Raw genomic sequence first — 26,523 nt, 5'->3', positions numbered from 1 at the left:
GATGCGTGGAGCATCTGAATTGAGAGCCCATGGCCTGTCCTAGGCTCCCTGCAGTAGCGAGATCCCCACGGGGACCTCCAGAATGCCCCGTCCGGGGGTGGGACAGCACTAGAAAGGTCCTTGGCTCCCCCACATCGTGAAGCATGCACTGGCAGGCACTTTGTCAGGCACTGAGTCTTGGGCCAGTTCAAAGGGGAAATGATACACCCTCCCTCTGGCTCCCAAGGTCTGGAACCAGCCACAGGGGCAGAGAAGTGTGTTGGAAGGAGTGGGAGGTGGGGTACCTATCAGGGACGAGGTGAGGTTGAAAGCATGACGTCATTCCTTCCCACTTGTCCCTTTGCTCTTGCTGCACTCAGGTGATTTCACACTGCATAGTTCAGAGTTCTCGACCTAGGTACATACACTGCCCCCTCCCCAGGATTTCATACGCCCCCTATATTTGTAAACAAAATGCTAGCAGCAGTCAAGATTTCTGGGTAGATGAGCCTACCCAGAGTCACTTCTTGGTCTGGAAAGACTTATTTTTACGAAACCACTCACTCGTTTATTCACTCGTTCCTTTAAGGGATAATTTATTGAGCACCTACTACGTGTCAGAGGTTGAGCAGGGTGCCCGGAATTTATCAGTCTGGGTCCTCATGAAGCTTAGATTCTTTCCAGAAGGACAAGATTTGGCCACAACTGATGTCATGATTAATTAATTTTGACTGTACGAGTGCTATAAAGGAAGTCCCGGGGGGTGGGTTCTGTGTGAGCATATGATGGGGAGACCGAATCTATCGGGGGGGGGGGGGACAGGTGAGGGGATTCCCTGAGGAAGTGACACATCCAGGCTGATGGGAAGCTGAGGCCTGGAGGGGTCACCTGACCTGCCCAAGTTTCCCAGCTTGTGGGTGCCAGGTGCAAGTGGAGCCCGGGACCCTGCACACCACCCGTGCTGGCTTCTGCCGCTGAGCATCTTCTCTGCGGCTGCCTTCTGCCTCTCTCTCCTCCCCACCTACTACAGGTTTTGGCTCCCTACTTCCGAGCGCCACCTGAGGCAGCTAAAAGCAGACAGCACGACCATATCACACTCCCCTGAGCCTCTGAGAAGTGGGTCAGGGACCTTCTCTGAATTTTGGAACTTCGAAACTTAAAAAGCATTTTGCAAAGAGGTAGTACAATCGAAAGGTACAGACAGTTGAACTGTGATCTTCTACTATTACTTTGTCCTCCCATGGTGCCTGGGACATTTTTTTATAGACCAAAGACATACATGAGGTGGTAAATTATAGGCTGAACACGACCCCATGCATTGGTTGGATTGCACAGAATTAAAAACAATTTTTTAAAAGATTATTTATTTACTAATTTATTTGAGAGAGAGAGAGAACACGCGCACAAGCAGAGGCAAAAGCAGAGGGAGAAGCAGATTCCCCACTGAGCAGGGAATCCCAAGATGGGTCTTGATCCCAGGACCCTGAGATCATGACCTGAGCTGAAGGTAGGCACTTAACCCACTGAGCCACCCAGGCGCCCCTAAAAAATTTTTTTGAGACAACGTTTAAAAATCTGGAAATTTCACATTCACATCTGAATTTGGGGCTTTCTTTGGAAAAATTGGATGATCTGGCATCACTGGGTCTACATTCTGGCAGGTCTCTCCTGGTCTTTTAGATGGGACCTGACCTCTCCAGCTCAGTACAGGGCCACACCCAGGACTGGCCTCCCCTCCCTGCCAGGAGCTCCAGGCACTAAGGCAGCAACTCCACTGGGCCTCAGTCTTCCCACTTCCCCTCTCTGGGTTAAAGGGCAATGAGAGCAATGGCCATTGGAGGGTTCACTTTGAGTATCTTTCCTAAATTCCACGTCACTGAAAATAAATCACGCCTGGTCCTGAGAGTCTCACCTGCTTGGGCCTGGTCTGATTTAGCCTCATCTCGTCAAGCCAGACCTGTCCCAAACCTGCTTCCCATCAAGCCAGACCTGTCCTGAGCCGGCTTCCCATGCCAGGCCCAGGGCACACTTAGCCTCTTGTTTCAATTTGTCCCCAGGGGCCAGGCAGGGAGTAGCAGGGCAGAGTGGGGTTCTGCCGGGGAGCTCCCTGCAGCTCGCCTTGGCTACCCAGGCTGGACCCAGAGAGCCCGGGATTCCCTAGGGCAGAACTGGCCACGGGCCTCTGTGGTTCCCGCCGCGAGGGACTGCTGCATCGGGAGGAGATGGGCAGCTCCTTGCTGGGGTGGCGTTGGCTGCTTGCCACGCCACAAGAGGCTGAGATTCCCCTGAAACTGAGGGCTACGTTTATCTCTCGCTAGCGACAGAGAAACAAACCAGCACCCTCTGCCCAGGAGGCATTTCCAGAAATTTGGGCCCTGGCTTCTTGTTCATAAAATGCCAGGTGATCCCGGGCCTCTCTCTGGGGCATGAGGCCAGGAGCATGTTGAGCAAGAGGTGTTTTGTTTTGCAGATGACAAGATTTTCGACACTGAGAAGTTGAAATGATACATAACAAGAACCTTGACCAGCTCCCCACCCTACCCTAGAAGTGGCTGGTTCGAGCTTCTGTGCTTGGCCCATTTGTTTTCCACAACTTTCAGCTTCTCTGGGCCTCTCTCCCCAGCCCCTGCCCCGCCCCCAGCCCCAGCCCCAGCCACCTGAGGTCTCCAGTGCAGGAAGACCTCATCTCATCCATATTTGGGGCCTTGTGGGCCTGGCAGGCCTCCCACCTGCTCCCCAGCTCTGGCCACGGGAGAAGATGTCTTCTGAAGCACAAATTGGCAAACCATGATACGTGGGCCGGCAGACTGGTTTTGTTGATAAAGGTTTATTGGAAATAGAGCCACGCACATCACCCTGTCATGTACGTTCATTCAGCCGGGGTGGGCCGAGCCTGCTTCTATTGGCAGGTCCTCCTGTTTGGGATGTTCAGAGCACACAAGGCGCTAGGGGCTATGGCACGAGATGCACGGTAGGTAGTGGGGAGATGGGCAAAATGGGTGAAGGGGAGTGGGAGATACAGACTCCGCGTTATGGAATGGGTAAGTCATGGGGCTGAAAGGCATAGCATAGGGAGTACAGGGGATGGTATTTTAATAGTGTTGTAGGGTGCCAGGTGGTATCTAGACTTGTGGAGAGCAGGGCATAAGGTATAATGGAGATGTCGAATCATTCCCTGCAACTAATGTAACCTTGTGTGTCAACTGTTCTTTGATAAACACACAAAACATTAAACCAATCAATAAGATTAGATCACAGTAGGTAATAGGCAGAATAAATGGGGCCACGAGGTGTTTGTAGGGGGAGCACCGAACTCAAATGGAGGAGAGGGGCTGGGGGGATATAGTTGTGAGCAGACAGAACAATTAAGCCGAGATCACCAGGAGGCAACGTGTGTGTGTGTGTTGGCGGGGGTGGGGGGGAACTTGAAGGATTGAGAAAAGGTAGGCTGGTGAGGCTGGGCAGTGACTCAGTGGAGGAATGGAGGCAGAGCCCCCAAGGCTGGCTTCATTCTGTCCTCATCCCTAAGCTACATTCCCTATTAAACCAGACTGAGCCCCTCCGAAGCAGCAAATCAGGCCCCCCAACAAACTGACTGAGTTTCTCATCACCGGTGGAAGAAGATGGGCTGACCCACCTCCCCTTCCTTGAATTTGCTAGTAGCCTTGTGGCTGAGAGAGACCCTTAGGCACAAAGTAGGCTCAGGGAGGAGGGGCCTTCCGCTCTCATTGACATGATTTTCGGTTCGGGTGTGAATCACAGACAGTGAGGCCCGGGCCCTTGGCTCAGGATTTCCTGGTGTTTCCTGCCCGGGACAGTAGCCTTGCTATCAGGGGCACCAGCCCATCACTCCCTGACGTCAACTCTCCTTCCAATGAATGCGTTTCCTTTTCCGTTTGGGAAGACCAGATATCTGTCATTAGTCCCATCAACTCTGCCATTCTAACTGGGGCACCTCCTGTTCGGGAAGGGGCCAGTGAGATTAACCAGAAGGCAGTGGGTGAGGGTAGGAGGGTGAGGGGAGCCTCAGTGGCTGGGCTTTCAAGCCACCATGGGGTCTCAGAGGGCAAGTGCCTTCTGGTCCAGGGTCATCAAGGTGTGAGTGGAGAACCCAGCAGCAGTGGTGGTGTCTGCCCTAGACCGCTGGCCCCCCAAGCAGTTTGGGGCCCTCCCACGCCTCCTCCCTGGGCCACCTGTGTCACCTGAGTGTCTTATCTGCTCTGCTTGTTCCCACAAACCTGTCCAGATGAGATCTCCTGGTGGAAAGTGTTTATACTGTCATCGTGTAAAAAAAAAAAAAGAAAAAAGAGAGAGAAAGAAAGAAAAAAGATTGCTCAATTTCTGAAAACCATCATCTAAAATTTTTGCAACTTCCCAATGTGCACGTCCTGGGGCAAAGTTGTGGTTGCCTCATTCCGGTTGTAGCTCTGACAATTTCAAACTAGACTTAAGGGCCAAAGGCTCTAGCTGTGTGGCTTCAGAAGCGACTGGGTCATCGCAGGCTGTTTATATATAATGTAAATACTAGTTTAACTTACAATGCTGTATTATCACTGTGTGTTAGTACAGTTTATTTTATTTTTAAAAATATTTTGTTTATTTATTAGAGAGCAAGTGAGTAAGAGAGACATGAGCAGGGGGAGGAGCAGAGAGAGATGGAGAAGCAGACCCCTTGCTGAGCAGGAAGCCTGACCAACAGACCAAGCGAAGACTGGGGGCTCCATCCAGGGACTCCAGGATTATGACCCGAGCAGAAGGCAGACGCTTAACCGACTGAGCCACCCAGGCGCCCCAGTACAATTTATTGTAGATCAGAAATTCCCAAAGGGACAGTTCTGTGGTTGTTGGTCTCACTTAATACCTCCCCTGGCAAGCACCACATGCAAAAAGAAACTGCTAGCTCTTTTCGGGGATGGGTAGGATGCTCTCATGGTCACCATCAAGCATCATGGTTCTGGCATTCAGCGAGTTGACTCTGAAACCACCTCATGTCCCGGGAGCTGGGCAAAAATGGAATCACGCAATGGTTGGTCTCATTCTAGTTACTGGAAATTAGGAAATTTGATGATTCACCACTTCTAACTCGGAAGAGTTGAATCAAGTACCACCTTGTGTTCATAACGCTCTCTAAACATAAAGGAAAAATTAAAACAATCTGAAATGCCCGTTACTTGTAAACAGCTTGGAAACTCTTGAATAGCACCAAACAGCCAATGTTAGCATTTTGGTGTATTTACTTTCAGTCTGTCTGTACACAATACTCCCTCCAATTTTTCATATCCTTGATGAGATAAGCTCTATACTACTTCTTGGAAATTTGGATTTTACACTTAATGTCATTAAACATTCCTCTGAGATGTAATTTTATTTTAAAGAATTTTATTTATTTGTCAGAGAGAGAGAGCAAAGATGGGGAGCGGCGGGCAGAGTTCTGGAGAAGCAGGTTCCCCGTTGAGCAGGGAGCCCCATGTGGGACCGGATCTGGGACCCTGGGATCCTGACCAGAGAGGAAGGCAGACGCCTCCCCGACTGAGCCACTCGGCGCCCCGGCTTGCGCATTGCTGATACTTCGAACAGGGCCAAGAACATCCTTGCAGGGAGCACGTAACCGACTTCCTTGGGATACCCGGGTGGACAGGGGATGTGGAAGGTTCTGCATCGGGTGTATCCAAACCCTTGAGCCCTCACAACACTCTCTGGGCCAAGAGAAGTAGGATGTGACGATCTCCCACCGCTCTCCCAGTTCCCAAGCCTCTGTCCCAGTGGGTCGTCCCAGGAACGCCGTGTTTCGGACCCCATCTTCCCCCCACCGCCTCTCCCCCTTCAGGATCCTGCAGGGTGTCCCTTTTGAAGGTCAGCTACAGGAGGTGCTCTCGGCTCCACGGACGCGCGGTTCTCGGGTCGCAGAACCGTACGCTCGGGGGCGGGCCCAGCGCACCTGTCCCCGAGCCTGGGTGCTGGGCGTGACCTGGAGGGCGCGAGGCCAGCACGCTCAGGAGCGCGAGGTGGGGCTGGGCGGGAGGGAGAGAGGCTGCTCAGCCCGCTGCGCCTGCGCCCTGCGCGCCGCCCGCTCACCTGCGTCAGCCCCGCCCCCTCCCCGTGTCCGCGAGCGCCGCTGTCAATAAAGTTCTTGCGCGCCGGAAGCGGAAGCGCCGAGTCTCCATGGCGGCGGCGACGGCGGCGGCGGGGCCGGTGCTCTGGAGGCGGCTACTGGGCCTGCTGCCTGGCCGCCCCGGGCTGGCCGCGCTCCTGGGGCGCCTGTCTGACCGCCTGGGCAGGAACCGGGACCGCCGGCGCAGGAGGTGAGAGGCGGCCGGGCCTGCTGCGGCGGGGGCGCGGCCGCAGCCCTGCCTCCCCTCCGCGCCAGGAGTGCGCTCACGCGGGGGCCGGGGGCGTGCGGGGACCGAGCGCGAGCTCCCCGTGGCCACCCGCGGCGGGCGTTGGAGGGTCTGGTCGCGGGAGACGCCGCTCGAGATCTGAGGGGGTCTGTGTCTTGCGCGGTGGCGGCTGCGGCTTGGCCCGCTCGGGGTGAATGAGCCCGGCCCGGGTCTGTGCATGCGGCGCTTCGCGCATCCTGCGGGAGAGGGCTGGGAAGCAATCGCGAGTCAGGGGCTCTCGGGCCGGGGCGGAGGAACCACTCGGAACCCCCTTCACACTTCCCGAAGGGCCCGTGTTCTGGAAAAGTACTGAAGTGAGTTATGTAAGTGGGGGAGGAGGCTCTGAAGCCGCTTATTCAGGCAGTGGTCTTTCAGAGTCCACATTGGCCAAGAGCGTGCTGACCTAAGAGGCCTGTTGGCATTGCTAACGTTACAGGGAAAAAAGATCTCTTGTGTGCAAATGGTTCTCTTATCAGAGAGACTCAAGCCTTACACTTGACCCTTTATTTATTTATTTTTTAAGATTTTATTTATTTGGCAGACAGGGATCACAAGTAGGCAGAGAGGCAGGCGGGGGAGAGGGGAGGCAAGCTCCCCGCTGAGCAAAGAGCCCGATGCGGGGCTCGATTCCAGGACCCTGGGATCATGACCTGAGCCGAAGGCAGAGGCTTTAACCCACTGAGCCACCCAGGCGCCTCTACACTTGGCCCTTGAAAGGAAAAAAAAAAAAAAAAATTAGAGGTGCGTCCTTTAGAAGGGTTTGCATTATCTCAGATTTTATCTGTGCTGCTTGGGTGCGGTGGGATGTCCTGGCTTCCGCGCGCAGATCTGTGGTCCAGTCATGCGTGCTGTTTCTGCTTATGGGAAGGAGCTTGCGTTATCCGGAGTAACAGTGGATGATTTTCAGCCAAACTTCAGCTTTGGTTCAGGGTAACTTTTCGGTGATAGCATCAGTCTGGAGCCCTTCAGAGGCTTGCTGATCAGAATGGCTTTAAGTTTCCCATCGCCGAACCCCGGTGGGGGCGGGGCCGGGGGCGAGGTGGCCTCTGCGTTTTCTGTAGTTGGTGCTTCGCCAAGACCTGGCCATTGCAGTGGGTGGTGAGATCAGGTGACTTCTCCGTCTTGGCATCAAACCACCGGGAAATTTGGTTTAAGGTTTCAAGAAATGTTCTCTCCTCAAAGATGAGGTGTTCAGGCAAGTTTGTCATTTCCCTGTGTTTAAACAGTCGAAAAACAATTCATTGTTCATTGTTTAACGTTGAAATTGACTGCTAAGGGATGTTGGGGGCAGTCTCCACAAATTCTTTTGAAAAAGACGTTTCTCTTGAGTGTCTTTTTCCGGTGCTAGTGGGGAGAGAAGCAGTGTGGCAGTGGGAGTAGTCCAGACTGAGTCCCCAAAGTCCTTTTTGTAAATGGATGCTGTAGGTGTGGCACCATATTTCTTTTCAATGAAGCTGAGAGAGTGTTGTATAACAATTAAACCAGAAACTCACTTAAAGAAACATAAGTTTTGTGGGTTTTTTAGTTATTTTTAATTTAAATCCTATTATCCGACATATAGTAAATCATTAGTTTTTGATGTAGTGTTCATCGATAGTTGCGTGTAACACCCAGTGCTCATCACATCACGTGCCCTCCTTAATGCCCATCATCCAGTGCCCTCACCCCTCCACCAAGTTTTATGTTTTTTTTAATATATATTTTTAAATACTTTATTTATTCATTTGACAGAGATCACAAGTAGGCAGAGAGGCAGGCAGAGAGAGAGGGAGAAGCAGGCTTCCGGCTGAGCAGAGAGCCCGATGCAGGGCTCTATCTCAGAACCTGGATCATGACCTGAGCCAAAGGCAGAGGCTTTAACCCACTGTGCCACCGAGGCGCCCCAAGTTTTATGTTTTCTAAAGAAATTTGTGGGGGCGCCTGGGTGGCTCAGTCAGTTAAATGTCTGCCTTCAACTCAGGTCATGATCCCAGGGTCCTGGGATCGAGTCCCACATAGGGCTCCCTGCTCAGTGGGGAGTCTGCTTCTCCTTTTACCCCTCCCTCCCCTGCTTGTGCACGCTCTGTCTCTCTCTCTCTCTCTCAAAAACAAAGTCTTTTATAAAAATAAATAAATTTGTGTTTTATAATCCTTAGAATGCTTTGCTAGGACTGAAGATAAGTGCTTTGACCAGTGTTGTTACAACGTTTTAGCTTTCTGACCTTTTTTTTTTCCCTCTTGCCTTATTCAGTTTGCAGATTTTCCCGACTCTGTGGCCTTGGTGTTTGGGGTTTCTCTGGTCTGTATGGCCTCTCATCCTGTATTGGCTGCTGACTTTCGTTTCTTCCCCAAAATATCTCACAACTCCTCATTCCCCGAATGGTGTGGTTTCTTGTAACTCTGATTGTTAATTCATTGATAATAGTTCTGTGTAGTCATGAGCTTAGACTTGTCAGATTTTAGCCTGCCAATCTGACTCACCTATTGGAGTGCCTGTTAAAACCTCGTGGCTAACAAGAGGGCTGGAGGGAGGGTGGTTTCTTTGTTAGTTACAGAGACAGCCACTGTGACAGAGAATGCTACTTAAAATTACTTCCAATTAGTGGTCTAGAAACACTGTTGTGTCTGACGTCATAGTGGCAGGTCGGCGTACCCCAGTTCAGTTTGTTAGTAGTTTCCACTCTGAGGGACCACCAGATTTCCAGAAGCTACTTCTTTGAACTTCACGACACTTCGTTAGAGTTCAGTAGAACTGTCTCCTGGCTTATTTGTAGTAGTAGAGTGGGTGGGAGGGGGATATTTAAAATCAAAACATAAATTTCCCCAGATAATTCAGATTCTCATCTCACAGAGGACTGGAATAAGATTTACAATGGATTTTTATTTATTTTATTTTATTTTATTATTATTTTTTTAAGATTTTATTTATTTATTTATTTGTCAGAGAGAGAGAGAGAGAACACAAGCAGGCAGAGCAGCAGGCAGAGGCAGAGAGAAGCGGGCTCCCCACTGAGCAAGGAGCCCGATGTGGGACTCGATCCCAGGACTCTGGGATCGTGACCTGAGCCGAAGGCAGCGGCTTAACCAACTGAGCCACCCAGGTGTCCCTACAATGGATTTTTAAATTGTAGCTTTATTTTTCCTTTTTTAAGATTTTATTTATTTATTTGACAGCGGGAGAGTGCGCGCGCGCACACACGGAGGGAGAGTGGCAGGCAGAGGGAGAGGGAGAAGCAGACTCCCTGTCGAGCAAGGAGCCTGATGTGGGACTGGATCCCAGGGTCCTGGTCATGACCTGAGCCGAAGGCAGATGCTTAGGCGACTGAGGCACCCAGGCGCCCCAAACTGTAGTTTGTTGAGTTCATATTAACGCATAGCCGCTCGTGATGATTAGGCTGGGTCAGTCAGTTGTGTGCTCCTAGAGGGAGAGCAGTTAGCCTGGGATTAAAGTGTTCTGGTAGATAATCCATTTGTAAACAGGTCATCTGATTCATGTAAACGAGTTCTTCTCAAGGCTGCTGGGAAGTCCAGCTGGTCAAAGCCTTTGGGTTAGTAGAATATGTGATTGGTTCTCGTCAGGCACTTTGCTTTGCCCGCTGCTTGGACCACCCCGAGGTGTACCGTGGGTTATGTTCCCTTTCTGGCCGCTGGATGTGATCGACTTCCTTTTGGGCAAGTCAAGAGGACAGTCATCTGGTCAGCATGTAGTCAGATGCTGGCAGCCTGGCCTCCCATGCTGGGCTTGTGGGAGAGCAGCGGCCGCTGGTCTTCTGTAACCTACGGGAATTCACACTCACTTCCCTTTCTTGGACTTGGCGGTTGCGTTAGTCGGGAAGGGCCGCCTGCCGGCGGGGACGCAGGAAATACACGGCTCCTTCGCGCAGTTTGTGTGCTTCTCAGGAAGTGTGTGACTGTTGCGCTTTTCTCCTTAGCTCACTTTCTGACGTTGAAGTGTGCATGAGTGAGGGGGGAGGGTGGGTTTTTCTTAAAAAGTAGTTTCTGAAAATACTGCAGTCCACAGAACTTTGTTTCTTTTAAGAACTTCTTTTTTCATCATTTTGTACAGATTTGGATGAGACCCAAGCCACAGAGCTTGTACCACGAATCTTATCTTATAGTTCCAGAAGAGCTCGTGGACTCAGAGCATATCGGAACCCGTAGTGGGGGCCACTTAGTTAATGTCCCAAGTATGGTACAGGACAGAGGGTAGAACTTCTGGACTGTCTTTCGGGGATTTGTGCTCCGTTCTCCCGCATCACTGCGTTCTTGTTCAGAGCCTCCGGTGCCTCCTTTAGGAAAGACCCTGAGAGGTTGGTCAGCTTCCTTGATTTACTTTTACTTTTTCCCCCCACTGGGTGGTGGGGGACAGTCTGCAGCCCCTGGGGATCAGATCTGAGGCAGAGAGGCCTTGGAGGGGACATGTAAAGGTCAAGTGTAGACCTGGGTGTAATTCTCAGTATTTGCCTTTCTAGTTCTTCTTCCTTTTTTGTTGTTGTTGTTGTTGTTTTGTTTTTTGTTGAGAGAGGGAGGTAGGAAGTGGGCAGACGGGGAGAGAGAGAGAGAATCTGAAGCAGGCTCCACACGCAGCACAGAGCCTTGAGCTCACCAGCCTGAGATCATGACCTGAGCTGAAGTCAAGGGTCAGATGCTTCACGGATCGAGCCCCCCGGGCGCCCCGCTGTGCTCTACTGGCATCTCGCCACTGGCCACGGAACTCGGTTGCACCTCCAGGCACATTGTTGCACATCCAGACAGAGGAAAAGTACAAGGTGTGCCAGTCTTTTTCCATGGAGCACACACAACTTTAAGATGTTCAGTGAAATGGAAAACTATCTCCCCACAAAAAGGAGAAACGCCTCTCTCTCCCCTGAGGCCCCGTGTCAGTAGCTGCATTTGGTTGTGTCTCGGGGGCTCTTATGCTCAGTTTCTGAGTGACTGATTATCCTGAACTCAAGTCCCACTGCCGTCCCTTGCCCGGCAGGAGGGATGGGCTGCTCTGTCGCACCCAGGACTGCCCTCTAGGCTGGGTAGGCTTCCGCGGTCTTCGTGTAGTGGCTGGCCACCTTCCCACCCCCCAGTCTGGGGGCTCAGGGACAAGAGCACCTTAGTCTGGCAGTTCAGATGTGGCTCTCTCTTAGAGACGGTGGGAAGAAACTCCCCTCCTCTCTGCCCCTCCCTCGCTTCATGCTCCCTGTGCCCTTTTATTTATTTTTTTTTTAAAGATTTTTTTTTTTAAATTTTTATTTATTTGACAGAGATCACAAGCAGGCGGAGAGGCAGGCAGAGAGAGAGGAGGAAGCAGGCTCCCTGCTGAGCAGAGAGCCCGATGCGGGGCTCAATCCCAGGACCCTGGGATCATGATCTGAGCCGAAGGCAGCGGCTTAACCCACTGAGCCACCCAGGTGCCCCTCCCTGTGCCCTTTTAGAGTCGCCCTGAAGCCTTCCCTCACCCCGCCCGCACAGGTCTCTCTGGGTGGGGAGGGCCCAGGTCAGAGGTCTTCAGCACTTAGACCCAGCCTGCGGCCCAGGGCAGGCACTTTGCAGATTTCACGGGAAGCCTTAAGTCCCGAGGCTGAACCTGTACCCAAAGTCAGGTGTCCCGTGGGTGGCTGGAGCCTGCCCTTCCCAGAGCCCGCTGGCTCCTTTCACTGTTGGAACTGTCGGCTGGGACCCGTTTGCGTTGTCTGCTGTTGCTGCCTGTGCCGCCGGCCTGCCTGAGTGTCCCTAGGTGCTTGCCCTGGCCCTGTTCTCCAGACTTCCATGGTATTCCTGAGTCAGCAGAAGCTGGCGCCCCCCTTCCTCTTCCATCTGGTCCCGCCCCCCACCTCTTCTTTGTAACTAGAAACTGGAGCTGGATGGTCCTGGAAAGATGATTCAGGGGAGTCCGGGTCTAGATGTGGAAACTGTGTGTGTGCCGGGTTAGTTCTCTGAATGGCGCGTGTGACGCGGCTCTGCTCTTTTGGTGAAGGAACCGTAGCTCCTCATCTCTCAGGCTTGGGCTTCTGACCTGGGACCTGTGGTTTCTTAGTAAGCCTCGCTGGGGTGAGGGGACTTGCCTGTGCAGGTGGTCGCCCCTGGAGACTGGGGTGACTGCGTGGTGGGGGTGCTGCTAGCTCTGGGAACAACCTTTTCTGGGAAGATTGCCAGGAGTTGGGTTGTGGAAAGCGGGAACGCACCCCCCCGTGGGCTTCGGGCTGAAGCGAAGGAAAAAATGAGCCCCGAGCGGACCTGGGCTTCGCTGCTTCTGCCCCGGCGGAGGCGCTCCAGTTAGATTCGAGTGTCCCGCGCCTAGGTGTGGTCTCCACCATGCCCGAGCCGTCGTGGGGGCCCGGTGCCCTCACCACGGGGACCTTCTCAGAGCGCCTTCCTCTTCGGGTGTCTGGAACTGCTGCTTGAGGGTTGGGTCTCCCCCTCCCCGACTCCCTGCACCTGATTGGCTTTCAGCCCCTTCTCCTCTCTAGCAAAAATACACCTGCCAGCACGCAGATTAAACAGGAAGCCGGCATGAAAAAGCCCTCAGCACGTCTTGGACGGAGGCCCTGGTGGAGCCCCACCGGGGACAGCTGCCTGGCAGGGACGAGGCCTGCCCGCAGCAGCCCAGGGCCCTGAGCCCGGCCCGCCCCAGCCTACCCGCTGTGTCTCCAGGCCAGGACCGGGCTGACGGTGGGGCCCTGGGCGCCTGCGTCCTCTGGACTGGCTGCGGACACCCTCCCGGGCTTTCCCGTGGGTGGTGGCGCTTGCCAGCACCCGCGGCTCACGTTGGCCCAGCCCCCTCCTCGCCTGGAGCAGCCCCTCCGAGCGCCCTGCCTGACCCTCCGCAGAGAGGGTGTCCTCCGGCCTCCCCGGGCGCTCAGCACCACCAGCTCCCCTTTGCCGTCACTCTAGACACGCGTGCTGCCCAGTTCCACCTTCAGTTCATGGTGGCCTTTTCCCCCGGTGTTGTTCTCAGATGGTTTCAGGTGTGCAGGAAGCCTGTGAGGCCGCCAGGTTCGTGGGGGTGGCGTCTGGGCTGCTTGCCCCTTGTGCCCCCCACATAGGCCGGAACAGCGCTCACAGGATGCCTGGGGTTGCAGCCCGAGCCCGCATTTGCCCTCTCTGGGTGGCCGTGTGCCGGAGTGTGTCTCCGCAGCTTCCTTTCGGGGAGTCGATGGGAGTCTCCTGGCCCAGGGGAAGGGTGCGTGGACGGTCGGACGGCGGGGCGGGGCGGGGCGGAGGTGCTAGCGGTCGCCCTGGTTCTTTGTCGGTATGGGCTGAGAGAGGATAAGTGCGGTGAGGCTGGGAGATCGTTGGTGTGGCGCTGCTGTGGGGTTTTCCACCTCAAACAGACCATGTTTAATTAATGAAAATTAGACTTTAGGCCCCCTCTGGGGCTTCAGATGGATAGAGTGTCGTGCAGACTTTCCCACTGTCTCGTGGTTTTCTACTGGACTGAAGGATCTTTCCCTCTCCTCCTGGAAGTTAGCTTTGAGCGTGGTGGGAGTAAGGCCTGCGGTTGGGGAAATCAAGGCAGCAATCCCTAGATTTTGCTTCTAAGCCTTTCACTGGCCTGCTGCTGCTCGTCAGCTGGAAGCTGGAGGACCTTAGCAAGCTGGTACCCCCGAGTGCCGTCACCCCCTCTCTGAGACAGCGAGAAAGCTTAGCCGCTCTCCCCACTCTGTACCGAGGGCCCCAGGCCAGCCCCCGACTTCCCAGGATCTACAGAGCTGCTACCTTCCCCCCGTTGACTGAAGTTTTCTTGGCAGTGAGTCGGCTGGGACAGACCAGTGTGCTTTCTGGGAAGCACAGCTGTGGGCCATCTGGCGTCTGTGTAGGGCTGTTTGCGCGCCCTGGGAAGATTCAGTGCTTTATCATGAAGCAAGTGAATGAAGTCATCTTCCTGGAATCTGTGACCCTTCAGGCCTTGGGGTGTTCCGGCGCCCTTTCCTCAGAGCCCCCTTGGAGTGGTAGTAGAAGGGCACGCACCGCAGAGGATGTTCCTGCTACTGTTTGCTGGACTTGAGAATAGGGCCCGGCTTGTGTGGGGCTCTGGGTGTGTCCCCTCCCCGGGCCCCCCGTCGGGGGGAGCAGGCGGCAGGTGGCAGGCGGCAGGTGTGTGCTTCCGTGGGCAGGCCCTCAGTTGCTGCTGTCTCTGCCGCGGTGGAGGGGGGCCAGCCGGCCGGGGGCGGGGCGCGGCTTGTGCTGTGAGCCCCGAGGAAGACGTGGTCCGCGGCTGAGATGGCCCCCCAGGCTCCTTCTGCTCCGCCCCTCACTCCACAGTCGAGGATTCAAGAGAAAATTTAGTTTTTCTGGGTGCTTCCCTAAATAAAAGCCTCGTTCCTCTCCACAGCCCTGGGCTGCAGGGAGCTCCCTCACCCAGACTTGCCCAGGCTCCGGGCCGTCGCCAGCAGCCTTCTGCAGGCCAGGTTGGCAGGCCCCCCGGTGTCAGCCCCGCGGTGGTTTCTGGGTGGTTTCTCACGGCCACTCTAGACTGGGAGCCGTTGGAACCAACCGCCAGTTGGGCTTTCTCTGTGGGCATTGGCACTTCTCAGGTTGCTCAGCTAGTAGGAGCTGAAGGAAAAGCACCTTTGCAGAGCTTGACTTGGGCTCACTTAAAATGGTCTAGAGAATCTGGAATTGGTTAAAAAAAAAATTCCCGTCCGCCTCACGTGTGGGGCCCCCGTAGCTGAGAGAGACTTCCGAGGAAGCGTTTGAGAAATGTGACCCTTTCCGTGTCTCTTTAACCAGGTCGCCATGGCTGCTCTTGGCTCCTTTGCTGTCTCCAGCTGTCCCCCAGGTCACCTCCCCACCTTGCTGCCTGTGTCCAGAGGGTGTGCACAGGTTCCAGTGGATCCGAAACCTGGTCCCAGAGTTTGGGGTCTCCAGTTCCCACGTCAGGGTGCTTTCATCCCCGGCCGAGTTTTTCGAGCTCATGAAGGTAAGTTGTGTTCACGGGAGAGAGGGACGGACGCTTGAGATAGAGGCTTGCAGGCGTGAGGACGAGTGAGTCCTGAGCAGAAGTGCCTTCCGTTCTGGAAGTTTCTGACGGCTGCTTGGCTTCTTGCTGTGGATTCTTCTCCCTGTTAGGTTTTCAGGCTCACAAATGCTTGAGTTGTGCCATCATCAGAGGCTCCCGTGCGTGGCTAACGTCTCAGGTAGAGTAGCTCAGGGTGGGTGGGCAGTGATCTTGATTCTGTGGACAGATTGATTCCATCGGTTCCTTCGGAAGGGAGGTTAGTGAGGGCGTGTGGGCGCCCTGGCTAACGATGTCACAGCATGACAGACCCTTCCCCTGGAAACATCCCCAGGACACAGTGGTGTCTTCTTGGTAGGTGGGTGTGCCGGGGGGAAAACTCAGCTGTGACTCGTGGGTGAGACTTGATGTGCAGGAAGTGGCTGGACTTCCCGGTCACTGGAGAATGTGGACACCTGATTTTAGGCCTTATGATCCCTGTTCTTTCCTGGGACTGTGTCTGAAGTCTGGACCTCTGTCCGGGCAGCGATGCCTTTGCTTTTGGGGGCTGGAGCTCGCAGTGCTCAGCTGTTCGTGGCCCGTCTCGCTACTCCAGGTGAAACTGCAGGTTGGAATGAGTCGTTCGAAGCTGATTAATTTTTATTCTTTAAAAATTTTTATTTATTTATTTTTAAAGATTTTATTTATTTGACAGAGATCACAAGTAGTCAGAGAGAGAGGAGGAAGCAGGCTCCCTGCTGAGCGGAGGGCCCAATGCGGGGCTCGATCCCAGGACCCTGAGATCATGACCTGAGCTGAAGGCAGAGGCTTAACCCACTGAGCCACCCAGGTGTCCCCCTGATTAATTTTTATTAACACGAATCCTCTGGCTTCAAATTAGCAGTGATGTTAGAATTAAGGTCAGACAGGTAGAACGGTGGTAGATAATAGGAAATACATGTAGAAATTAATTTTCCTACAGAATAAACTGTGCTTGATTTGGATACTTGTACTTTTTCCTTTTGGCCTCTTGTCCCGTAGATCCACACTCAGCTTAATTTCTGACTGGCTCCTTCCAGAGAGCATTCTGCATGTGTGTGTGTGTGTGTGCGTGCGTGCACGTGCTCACACCGCTTCCCTGCGCTGCTCATCAGTCCTGGCATCTTTGTGGAGAAGGGATGTTAAGGTGCTTTGCTCTTTGCTCCTGCTTGGTTCTGTTCGGCTGGGAGAAACAGGTGTTGCAGAGGCTGTTCTTTGTGTTCTAGTCAGCTCGGGGTTGAAGGACTGGCTGCGTCTTGGCGTGGCCGTCCCCTGGCTGAGCACCTGCCTGGGCGGGGCCGTGGGGGACAGGAAGGGCCCCAGGGCTTGGCCCTGCTGCGAGGAAGCCCTGATCTTGCCCTTTGAACTGGTTCTGGGCAGACTCTGGTGCAGGATTGCGTGGGGTGTGTGTCTTCCCTGGGCCCACAGAGCGGCCTTGCTCCCTGAGAGGCGAGGGCAGCCTGCGGTCTGCCTGGCCTGCGAGCCCTCGTCCCAGCTCCTGAGCCGAGGTGCCTCCGCTTGAGTCACGGTTTGCTCCGTGTAACCGTGTTCCCTGCCGGCATCCGCCTCCCAGACAACCGAGCCGAGGAGGCGGCGAACGTGGGACATTATCTTGTGCTTTCCTGGCCTGCAGGCCTCGTGCCAGTGTGTTCGTGTGTTTCTGTGGTCGGTGCCCCTCCCGTGCCGGCCGTGCGGGCTGTGGGTGCCGCATCGCTCCTGGGTGGGAAAGCAGGCGTGTGCCCTGCTTCCTGCCTCCCTCCTCCTGCGAGGCCCGGCCCTCCTGCCTCTCCTTGCGGAGCCTGACCTTTGGCACACCACCCATCGTTCTGCGAACCCCCCACCCCCGCCCCACCGCCAGGGCAGGGTGCTTCGAGCTCCAGAGGGCGTCGTGGTTCCCCACACTGGAGCAGGTCTAGAGAGATCACTCGGCCTGTTTGGACTGAGGTGACATAGTCATCTTCGAGTGCCGGTCTGTTCTCTCCTTGTGCTGGGGACCCGTCGGCGCTTCAGAGGAAGTACGTGCTCACCGTGAAGGCCAGCCTTGCAGGTGTGGACGGGGGCAGAGCAGCACGGGCCTTGGCTCCCACACTCCCCACCTCTGCCCCTTAGGGACGTGCTCTGGTGCCCTGCACGTGCCCCACGTGCGCTGCCTCCCCCTGGGGGTGGGGGCTCGTGAATGGGGCGTGGTTTGCGCCCAGGGCAGCTATGGCTTCCGTCCCAGCAGTACGTTGGACATCGCATCAGGTCGTTGTCACATGCCGCCTTCATTCTTTTGATGGCTATGTCATGGTTCATATAGTTAGGTCATGTCTCTCAGGGGGAGTATTTTTTTCTTTTAAGATTTAAAAAAATTTTACTTACTTGACACAGATAGAGCACAAGCAGGGGAGCAGCAGAGGGAGGGGGAGAAGCAGCTCCCCCCGAGCAGGGAGCCCGACGCAGGGCTGATCCCAGGACCCGTGAGATCATGACCTGAGCCGAAGGCAGACGCTGAATGGAATGAGTCCCCTGGGGGCCCCTCAGGGGGAGTGTTTTAAATTAGGATCGTGGGTCCTTATTTGGGTGGTTACTGTTAGGTGGGGCTCGCTTTAGATGGCAGAGCTGGGCCCGGGGCCTTACCTGTTTGGTGTCGTCTGTGAGCTGTGGAAATGACCGTGACTTGTTTCTCCTTCAGAGTCAGATCAATGTGGCCAAGAGACGTGTGGTGATGGCGTCACTCTACCTGGGGACAGGTCCTCTGGAACAGGAACTGGTAAGGTTTGAGGTGGGGGTGGTCCCACGGCAGCAGTGCATCGCCCCGCTCCCCCTGGCTGCGCGGTGCCCTGGGATTGGGGTCGAGCCGCCCTGTCCTGCTGGGGGTCAGCCCAGTCAGGAGGGCTGGTGTGGGGCGGGGGCTCGTCCTCGCCCACAGGTCCTCTGCACCCTGCACCACGGTTCCGAGGCTGCTCTGTGTGCTGGTCTCGGACTCGTTGAACAACGGCCCGCTGCCCGTTTCTGTATGGCCTGTGGGTAACAATGGTCTTTGCATTTTCAGATGACTGGAAAAAACTTGAAAGCAGTAGATTAATTGTGACATAGGAGAAGCCCGTGCAATCAGATTTCTGTGTTTGTAGGTGAAGCTTTACTGGGACACAGCTGTGCTTGCTCACAAACGTGCTGTCTGTAGCCGCTCTCTGGCTGCAGCGGCGGAACTCAGGAGTTGTGACAGAGACTGGTTCCCAAGGCCCAGGGTGTTTACTGCCTGGCCCTTCGCAGAGCAGATTTTCTGACCCTGTACTAGACAAATGGACCAAAGCGCAGGTCAGGCTGGGGTCAGGTGCCAGGTCTGTGGCCTGCCTTGGTCCACCTGGACTTGACGTTACACCACACTTGTCGCCTGTGGGGAGATGGGCAGGATGGGAAGGAGCAGAAACCACGGGTTAGCTCAGGGCGTGCTTCCTGCCGCGGGAGTCCAGCACGCGGTTGGTGTGCAGGCACCGTCTGTGGGCTGACTTCACGCGAGTGGGAGTGAGACCGTTCTGTTGTCCTCATCTTCAGATGGCTTTCCACCTGGGCTGTGAAATGGGCCTGGTGCCCACAGTGTTTTTTCTGGGTTCCTCCTTGTCTGGAAACCCACAGGTAGGAGCTGGGAAATACCAGGGACTCGGGGCAGGAATGGGACGGTGGGTCAGCAGAAGCACTTCTGTCCTTTCCTGTCCCGTCCCCCCCCCCGCCCCCGCAGGGAGGTCTCCTTCTGTCTTCAGGACACACTTTTACTGCAAGCTTGGGAAGCCTGTTTGTTCTTCTGGGAGAAGAATATCGTGTCGAGCCCATGGAGAGTGGCCAGGGGGCAGGTTTTGTCTTGGATTCACTGGTTCAGCAAATATTTACCGAGTGCTGTCCCTGTGTAGGCACTGTTTGCTGTGTGTGTCTGTGGGGATTGTCTGTTGAAATGTGTGAGAGCTCGTGTCTTAGCCTTTCCCAGAGTGGCAAGGTCGGGACTGCTTGGGCAAAGTATCTGACCCACAGACGCGCTCTCCCTGAGAGGCCTGGCTGGACGAGGGAGCTGGGTGGCACCTTCTGGTTACTGTTACTGGTCTCCGAAGAAGTCTCATGGTGCAGTTGTGTGTTCCAAGAGGATGCGTGTGTGTGTGTGTGGGGGGGTTACCTGGCAAGTTGATCCTTTTTTTTTTTTTTTTTAAAGTAAGCTCCACACCTGCTGTGGAGCCCAATGTGGGGCTTGAACTTGAACTTCACAATCCTGAGATTGAGTCCTGAGCTGACAACCAACAGTCAGATGCTTCACTGACTGGGCCACCCAGGCGCCCCTCCGTCTGTTCTTTTAATACATAATCATCTTTTTGGATCTCATATTTCTCTTCTTCTGGGGTTCTTTCCTTGGCAGGTAGATTGCCTGGAACACACTCTGGAAAAGTCACTCCAAGCGAAGTTTCCTTCAAACCTCAAGGTGTCCATCCTCTTGGACTTCACGCGGGGCTCAAGAGGTAGGTCTGTCACACTCCCGCCTGCTCTGACATTTCCTCTTTCAGACCCTTGTTCGGAGTTACGCCCTTGTCCTGTCCCATCCCCATCTATCTGTGTCTGTCCCCCCACCCCCACCCCCCGCAAAAGCCAGGATGTTCGAAGACTGCCTAGACTGCCTGGCTGTCTGTCAGCATTCCTTCTGTAGCAAGTGACTGGAAGCCCAAAGAAAAACTTTGACAAAAAGAGGCTGTTTTCGACTCCTGTGACTGACCTGCTTTGGGTGATGGGTCATGATCTGGGGGTTTGGCTTGTCACCAAGACCCATCTGCTGGCCCTCCTTCTTTTGGGCTGGCTTTATTCTCAGGCTCCATGTGGTGACCTCTGAGAGCCCCAGGCCCATCTGGCCATGACATTTTATCCATTGAAAGACGGTCTGCTACCTGAGTGGCCTGCCATGGGCCATGCACCGGGGCTCTGCGTGTGCCAATGGGCCCAGTCCAGGCCTGGATGTCTTCCTGAGGAGTTGGGGCAAGGGTTCAGGGTGGGTAGAGCCATTATTACCCAGAGTAGGAACACCAAGAGTAGAATCGGGTGGTACCCCTAGGAGGACGGGGGGTATGGTTTCCAGGAGGAGGGTGAATGGTGCTGGTGTTAAAATAAGGCAGCTGTCTGTGGCCCCGAATGCCCCAGGCTTGTTCTGAGACATGTCCATGTCCAGAGCAGAATTTGGTCTGAGGCCCTCCGGCTCGCAGCGGTCCCTGGGGTTCTGGCTGATTGGGATGGGTAGCTCAGGGAGACGTGGGCCTACGGTAGGCGGCTCCTCCCCTCCAGGCTCGCCAACTTTTCTGGTGTGAATTGCCTGTTGCCGCTCACCCCTGTGTTCAGGTAGAAAGAACTCCCGCACCATGCTGCTCCCGCTGCTGCAGAGGTTTCCAGAACAGGTCCGCGTCTCTCTCTTCCACACGCCTAACCTGCGCGGGCTTCTCAGGCTCCTGATCCCTGAGCGTTTCAACGAGACGATCGGCCTGCAGCACATTAAAGTGTACCTCTTTGACAACAATGTCATCTTGAGTGGGTGAGTAGGCTGCCTTGCCTCAAGGGTCTCCCCTGGATACTGTCCGGGGTGGAAGTTAGCGGAACACAGAGAAGGAACGTCCATCTCCTCAGGCCTTCAAGAATGTGGTCATATGTCTCTAGTTGTCATACTGCCTCCGTGTCTTCTACAACACCACATCTGCTGTGGCTACTGGAAGCCCACAGGGTGCTCAGAAGGGAGCCCCGGCTTCTTGAGCACTTCCTGGGCGCTAGCCACTCTTCTGAGCCTGGGTGTGCTGTTGTGTGTCATCCTCGCAGAGACCCATGTAGTGTTTATCTCACTTCGTGTGTGAGACTAGAGAGGGTGAACATCTTCCTCAGGCAGAGCCAGGAACACCAAAGAAACAAACCACGGAGCCACCATGGCCACCTGGGTCCTTCTGATTCTGAACCCCGGGCCCTGGGGATGAGCCCTGGGGGGTAGTTAGCTTTGAGAGTGTCATTCCTCTCCCAACTGGTTGTCGCCTCAGGAGTGGGGCTCCATGGCTCGCTCCTTTTTTTTTTTTTTTTTTTTTTTTAAGATTATTTATTTATTTATTTGACACAGAGAGATCACAAGTAGGCAGAGAGGCAGGCAGAGAGAGAGAGGGGGAAGCAGGCTCCCCACTGAGCAGAGAGCCCGATGTGGGGCTCGATCCCAGCACCCTGGGATCATAACCCAAGCTGAAGGCAGAAGCTTAACCCACTGAGCAACCCAGGTGCCCCTATGGCTCCCTCCATTGTGGCACCTCATGCCACTCAAGCCCCATCTTTAATTAGAGTGGCCGGGCTCGGGGTCGGCTGCCACCGTGGGGTCCTGAGCCAGTTCCCCCGGCTCCGCTGCCGCGCCCTCTCCGGCCCCAGCCCTCACCCGCCTCTTTCCTCCCCGCAGCGCGAACCTGAGCGACTCATACTTCACCAACCGCCAGGACCGCTACGTGCTCTTGCAGGACTGCCCCGAGGTCGCGGACTTCTTCACGGAGCTGGTGGGCGCAGTGGGGGACGTGTCCCTGCAGCTGCAGGCGGACAACACGGTGCAGGTGTTGGAGGGGATGGTGCATCCTTACAAAGGTAGGGTGTGGGCTCTGCCGGCCTCCCGAGCTTGCAGGGGGCGGCTGGAAGCCCCGAGGGGGTGCACCTCTTGGAGCCTTGCTGTGTGCTGGCGGGACTTGGGTCACAGAGGCTCATTTTGCTTTTGTCTCTGGGGCCAGACCGAGGTGACTCACTGGCCACCAGTCCTGCTCTGTGGGTCCAGGGAAGGTGGGAGTGTGGGATTTGGCCTGGGCCTGGGGGAGGGAACCAGGGGCCTGCCCTGCACTTACAGGAAGCAGCCTGCTAACTGCCTGCCCTCCCCAGGGCCATGGAGTCGGGGGAGCTCAGAGGCTCTGTGGCTCTCAGCTCTGCTGAGGTCTGTGGCCTCCTGCCTGGAAAGTGAAATGGGAGAGCCCTTGCTCTGTTCCCTGGAAACAGGCAAACCCTGGCGTTCCTGGGGGCATTTGCATTCCTGTGATTCCTGTGGCTTCCTGGTGGCCTTTGGGAAGGCCTGCTACTGAATTTGCAACAGTGTCAGCAGTGTGGGGTGGGTAGACCCTGACCTTATAAGGAGAAGAGCCCCTGTCCTGGGTGCCAGAGGAAGCCTAGCCCTGGAGCCGTCTTATGATCTGGGCGCCTGCTCTGCCTGCTGCCAGCCTGGACGCTCAGTTATTACTGTGATATTTTAAATTTTTATCAATAAAAAATTTGTGGAAATTTGCTTTTTCTCATTATATGGGTGCCTTCATATTATCCTTAATTTTGCACTTTGGCTTGCAAAGCCTGATATACTTAATACCTGTCCGTACAGGAAGCACTGGCCAATCCCTGGTCTGACTCTATAGGCCAGGCACGAATGTGCGGAGAAGTAGACCCCATGTTTTGGGAAGGATGAGTCAACGTGCTCAGGGGGCAGGTAGGGGTGTCTGGGCCTGTGCACTTGTGCCCAGGGGCCCCGAGCAGCTCAGAAGGAGTGAACGGATGCAGGGGACACTCGTGACACTCAGGAGGACAGCTTGGGACATAGTGGGGCTGGCGGCTGCCTCCTCCCCTGTGGGCGCTGCCGTCAGGGAGGGAGGGTTTGCACAAGCCATCCCTTCTCCTCGTCCCAGAGCCCACCCCCAGAGGCCCTCCCGTGTGGCTCTGTCCTGGCCTGTGAGTGTGTCCTGTCCTATTACTCTCTGATTCTGGCTCAGGCTTCCCCGAGGCTTGCTGTTTCCTCAGTGTCCCGGAGGGCCAGCTCTGGGCAGCATGGACGCTCTCCGCTCTCCCGTCGTCTGCGTTCTCTGAACTTCTGTGCTTTACCCGGCCCTGCTCCCGCTGAGCTTTTGGTTTGATCCTCGCTTCTCGGGCTGGATGCTGGCTCGTTAGTGTTCGGTCTTGTCGTCGGCTGATAGCGTTTATGGTCACTTCTCATCCGTGCAGTGTGTCTGGTCGGCTGCCCGTCTCCAGTGTCTTGTGTAGACGCGCAGGGTGCCAGCCTGCCTGTCCTCGCGCTGCGCCTCAGGGGCCCTGCTCCCACCATCCTGGCGTGTGGCGCCCACTCGGCCCGCAGTTGTGCCTGCGTGTTGTGGCTCATGCTCACATGTGCCTTTATTGTTAAACCTTCTCACTGAAGAGCACACCGAGCACCAGCTACGGGTGTGCAGTTCGCACGCGTGTGTGTCGTGGGCAGCTCCCGGAAGCCCCTCCGAGGCCCGTTGGGCGCTGCATCCCAGGCTCCCCTCCCTTGATGGGTCTCCCTTGAGTAGTACGGGGTGTTTTTGAGCTCGAGAGGGCGCCTGGCTGGCTCAGTTTGTAGAGCATGCGACTCTTGGTCTCGGGGTTGTGACCCACGTTGGGTGTGGAGATAGCTTAAAAATCAAATCTTTAAAAAAAAAACAAAACCTTTTTATAAGTGTGACTGGTAGAGGCCGTGTCACGTTCCCTCGCGCAGGCTCTTCGTGGCCTTGCCTAGGACGTTGGTATCCACGGAGGAGCCTCGCCTGGGCCTGGGCTGCATCGGAGCGTGTCCGCAGGTGGTCGGTCGGGGCATCTGCGCTTGGCTGTCTGGTGCCACGTCCCCATGCAGGCAAGGGTTCAGAGCCTCCACTTCCTGCCCTCACCCTCCCCTCCCTTGTGTCCCTGCAGGTGACCGGGCTGCGTACTGCAGGGAGGCCAACAAGAGGGTGATGGATGTGATCAACTCCGCCAGGGTCCGCCAGCAAGTGCTGCACGCCCAGACCTTCCACGGCGACTCCCTTTTGACTCAGGAGGACGCAGCCGCTGCTGGGGACCGCAGACCAGCCCCCGACACCTGGATTTACCCACTGGTTCAGATGAAGCCCTTTGAGATCCAGATCGACGAGATCGTCACCGAGACCTTGCTGACAGAGGCTGAGCGAGGCGCTAGGGTCTACCTCACCACCGGCTACTTCAACCTGACCCAGGCCTACATGGACCTGGTCTTGGGCACGCGGGCTGAGTACCAGATCCTGCTGGCCTCCCCGGAGGTGAACGGCTTCTTCGGGGCCAAGGGGGTGGCGGGGGCCATCCCGGCCGCGTACGTGCACATCGAGCGGCAGTTCTTCCGTGAGCTGTGCAGCCTGGGCCAGCAGGAGCGCGTCCAGCTGCAGGAGTACTGGCGGAGGGGCTGGACGTTCCACGCCAAAGGTACGCAGGGCTGGCCTGGCTCCCTCGGCTCCCGTCCTCCCGGTGGCTGTGCGCCCGCCCCTCCCGTCTGAGAGTGTCCCCACTGTGCAGGGTTCTCCCCCTTGTGCTCCCAGAACTTGACGCAGGTGGCTGGGGTGGCTGTTGCAGAAGGCACGCGGGACTTCCGGGGGCGGAGAGGCACAGGCCATCGTCTCCAATAGCGACTGTGGTCACTGTACCGGTCACGCTGTGGGTTCTTCCCGCCTCGGCCGTGCCCTTCTCAGGGACAGAGGTGATTTATTTGCTATTAAACAGCCCGGTTTTTTAGTTTTTCTCTCCTTACTGTGGTTCTTTTTCCTCTCTGTGAATCCTCCACTTTTTTTAGCTGAGGAAGTCGAGGCCGTGTCTTTTCATTCTGAGCCACATGGCACTGCCCGTACGTGGGGCCTGGTCTGAGCCGCCTGTGGATCCGGCCCCCAGAGGCACTGGTGTGAGTTCCTGGGGCAGCCCACGTGTGCGTAATCGCAGGCCTGTGGGCTGAGATGGGGATGAGCGGCTTTAAAACCTTGTGCTGAGCAGAGGGCTTCTGCCCGCTGCCGCTCGCTGTTTCGGGGCACCTGCCTCGAGTGTAGTCCCTCCTTTCAGTGCTCTAGGGGCCACACCACCGAGCTGCCTAGTCCTGTGTCTGAAGAAGGGTACCGATGTGGAGAGCCCCTGGCCACGAGTGGCAGACGTGGTTTTTCTGGCTTCTTGGTGGTGGTTGAGGCCTGTTGTGCTCCTGTGCTGGTGCTGGAGTCTTGCAGAGGGGCTGATAGGGGAGGGGGTGCTGTTGTCTTGGTCTCTGCTCTGTGGCCCTGGGAGCCCCGGTTGTAGACAGCTCCGGCCCCTTGTCCATGTTGTTTAGATTTGAGGTCATTTGGGGATCACTGCGTGGGTGGAACTCTTCTTTTTGTCTTACACGGCTGGTTTTCACCTGGGGATGTGTTAAAAGAAGTTTTAAAGCCCAGACTGCCCTCCATCTCTTGAATCCAGTTCTCTGAGGACAATTCCAACGTGGTGTGTGAGTGTGTGTGTGTGTGACTGAGTGTGTGTGTGAGTGTGTGTGAGTGTGACTGTGTGTGTGAGAGTGCGTGAGACTGTGTGAGTGTGTGAGACTGTGTGTGACTGTGTGACTGTGTGTGTGAGCGTGTGAGAGTTTGTGTGTGTGTGTTTTAAAAACTCCCTAGGAGTTTCTGAGGTCTTAGAACTGTCATAGCTTCTGGTCTTTTGGGTGGCTCCCGCTTCCTGCTGGGACACCCACTGCCTGGGCAGGTGGCACTGTTGGGTGTGGAAAGTGAGCTGCCTCACTGTGCCATGCGCTGAGCCAGGCGGGGGTCAGACGCCTCTGGGCGGGTCGGGCTAGCCAGTGAGGAGACGGCGAAAATATGTCAGGATTGGTTTTGTTCCTTACGAGAATAGTGAAGGTGCCTAGGCGTGGGGTGTTGCAGACCACGCTGGAAGCCGGGAGAGGCTTTGTTCTTTGGAGGGGATGTGTGTGCCCGGGAGCTGTGCCGGGGCCGTCCAGAAAGTGCTCCCTCCTCATCCAGCCTGGGGCACCTCCCCCTACCCCTGCACCCTGGCCGACTCAGCCTGGCCCGATGGTTCTGACGGGGCTGTGGGTTATTTCCCTGAAGCAGGCAGTACTGATAAGTGAGCAGCGCCCCCCCACCCCGCAAGTTACCGTTGAAAGAGAAACACCCAACCGGCTCTTCCAGTGCGGCTCGCCCATTCCCGGATGGGCAGGCTTCTGCCCGCCCCGGGTGGGGCTTGCACCCCGGGAGCGCTGGCTTAGTGGGGATGGCCGGGAATCCCAGGGCACGTGTGCCTGTGTGTGTGTCAGAGTATGTGAGGGAGGGGGAGTGGGGGTTGGGGTACAGGAGCAGAGGGGCCATGGGTCAGAGGTCAGAGGTCAGTCAGTGGTGAAGTCAGAGGCCAGGGCCCTTTCCCGTGATTGTGATCGATAGTTGTGTGGGGGGGGGG

The 26,523-nt window shown here is 55.7% G+C and overlaps 1 protein-coding gene across 2 annotated transcripts in view; it reads left to right on the top strand.

Moving 5' to 3' along the window:
• Nucleotides 1-6,123: 6,123 nt before the first annotated feature.
• Nucleotides 6,124-26,523, top strand: part of PGS1 (phosphatidylglycerophosphate synthase 1) — a 35,967-nt gene continuing 15,567 nt past the window's right edge. The window contains exons 1-7 of one of the 2 annotated variants that reach the window (XM_047706500.1): nt 6,124-6,281; nt 15,060-15,249; nt 17,978-18,055; nt 19,688-19,787; nt 20,653-20,842; nt 21,734-21,912; nt 24,004-24,525. In XM_047706500.1, the coding sequence (XP_047562456.1) occupies nt 6,142-6,281; nt 15,060-15,249; nt 17,978-18,055; nt 19,688-19,787; nt 20,653-20,842; nt 21,734-21,912; nt 24,004-24,525 (1,399 nt within the window). In that variant the 5' untranslated portion in view covers nt 6,124-6,141. Of the gene's footprint in view, nt 6,282-15,059; nt 15,250-17,977; nt 18,056-19,687; nt 19,788-20,652; nt 20,843-21,733; nt 21,913-24,003; nt 24,526-26,523 lie in introns of those variants that run through there. The other variant, XM_047706501.1, reaches the window with a different exon arrangement.

The sequence above is a fragment of the Lutra lutra genome, chromosome 16 (genome assembly GCF_902655055.1).
Source record: "Lutra lutra chromosome 16, mLutLut1.2, whole genome shotgun sequence".
In the NCBI taxonomy this organism is placed as follows: Eukaryota; Metazoa; Chordata; class Mammalia; order Carnivora; family Mustelidae; genus Lutra; species Lutra lutra.
Note: the sequence above shows the minus strand (reverse complement) of the source record. Positions and strands in the feature narration are given on the sequence as shown.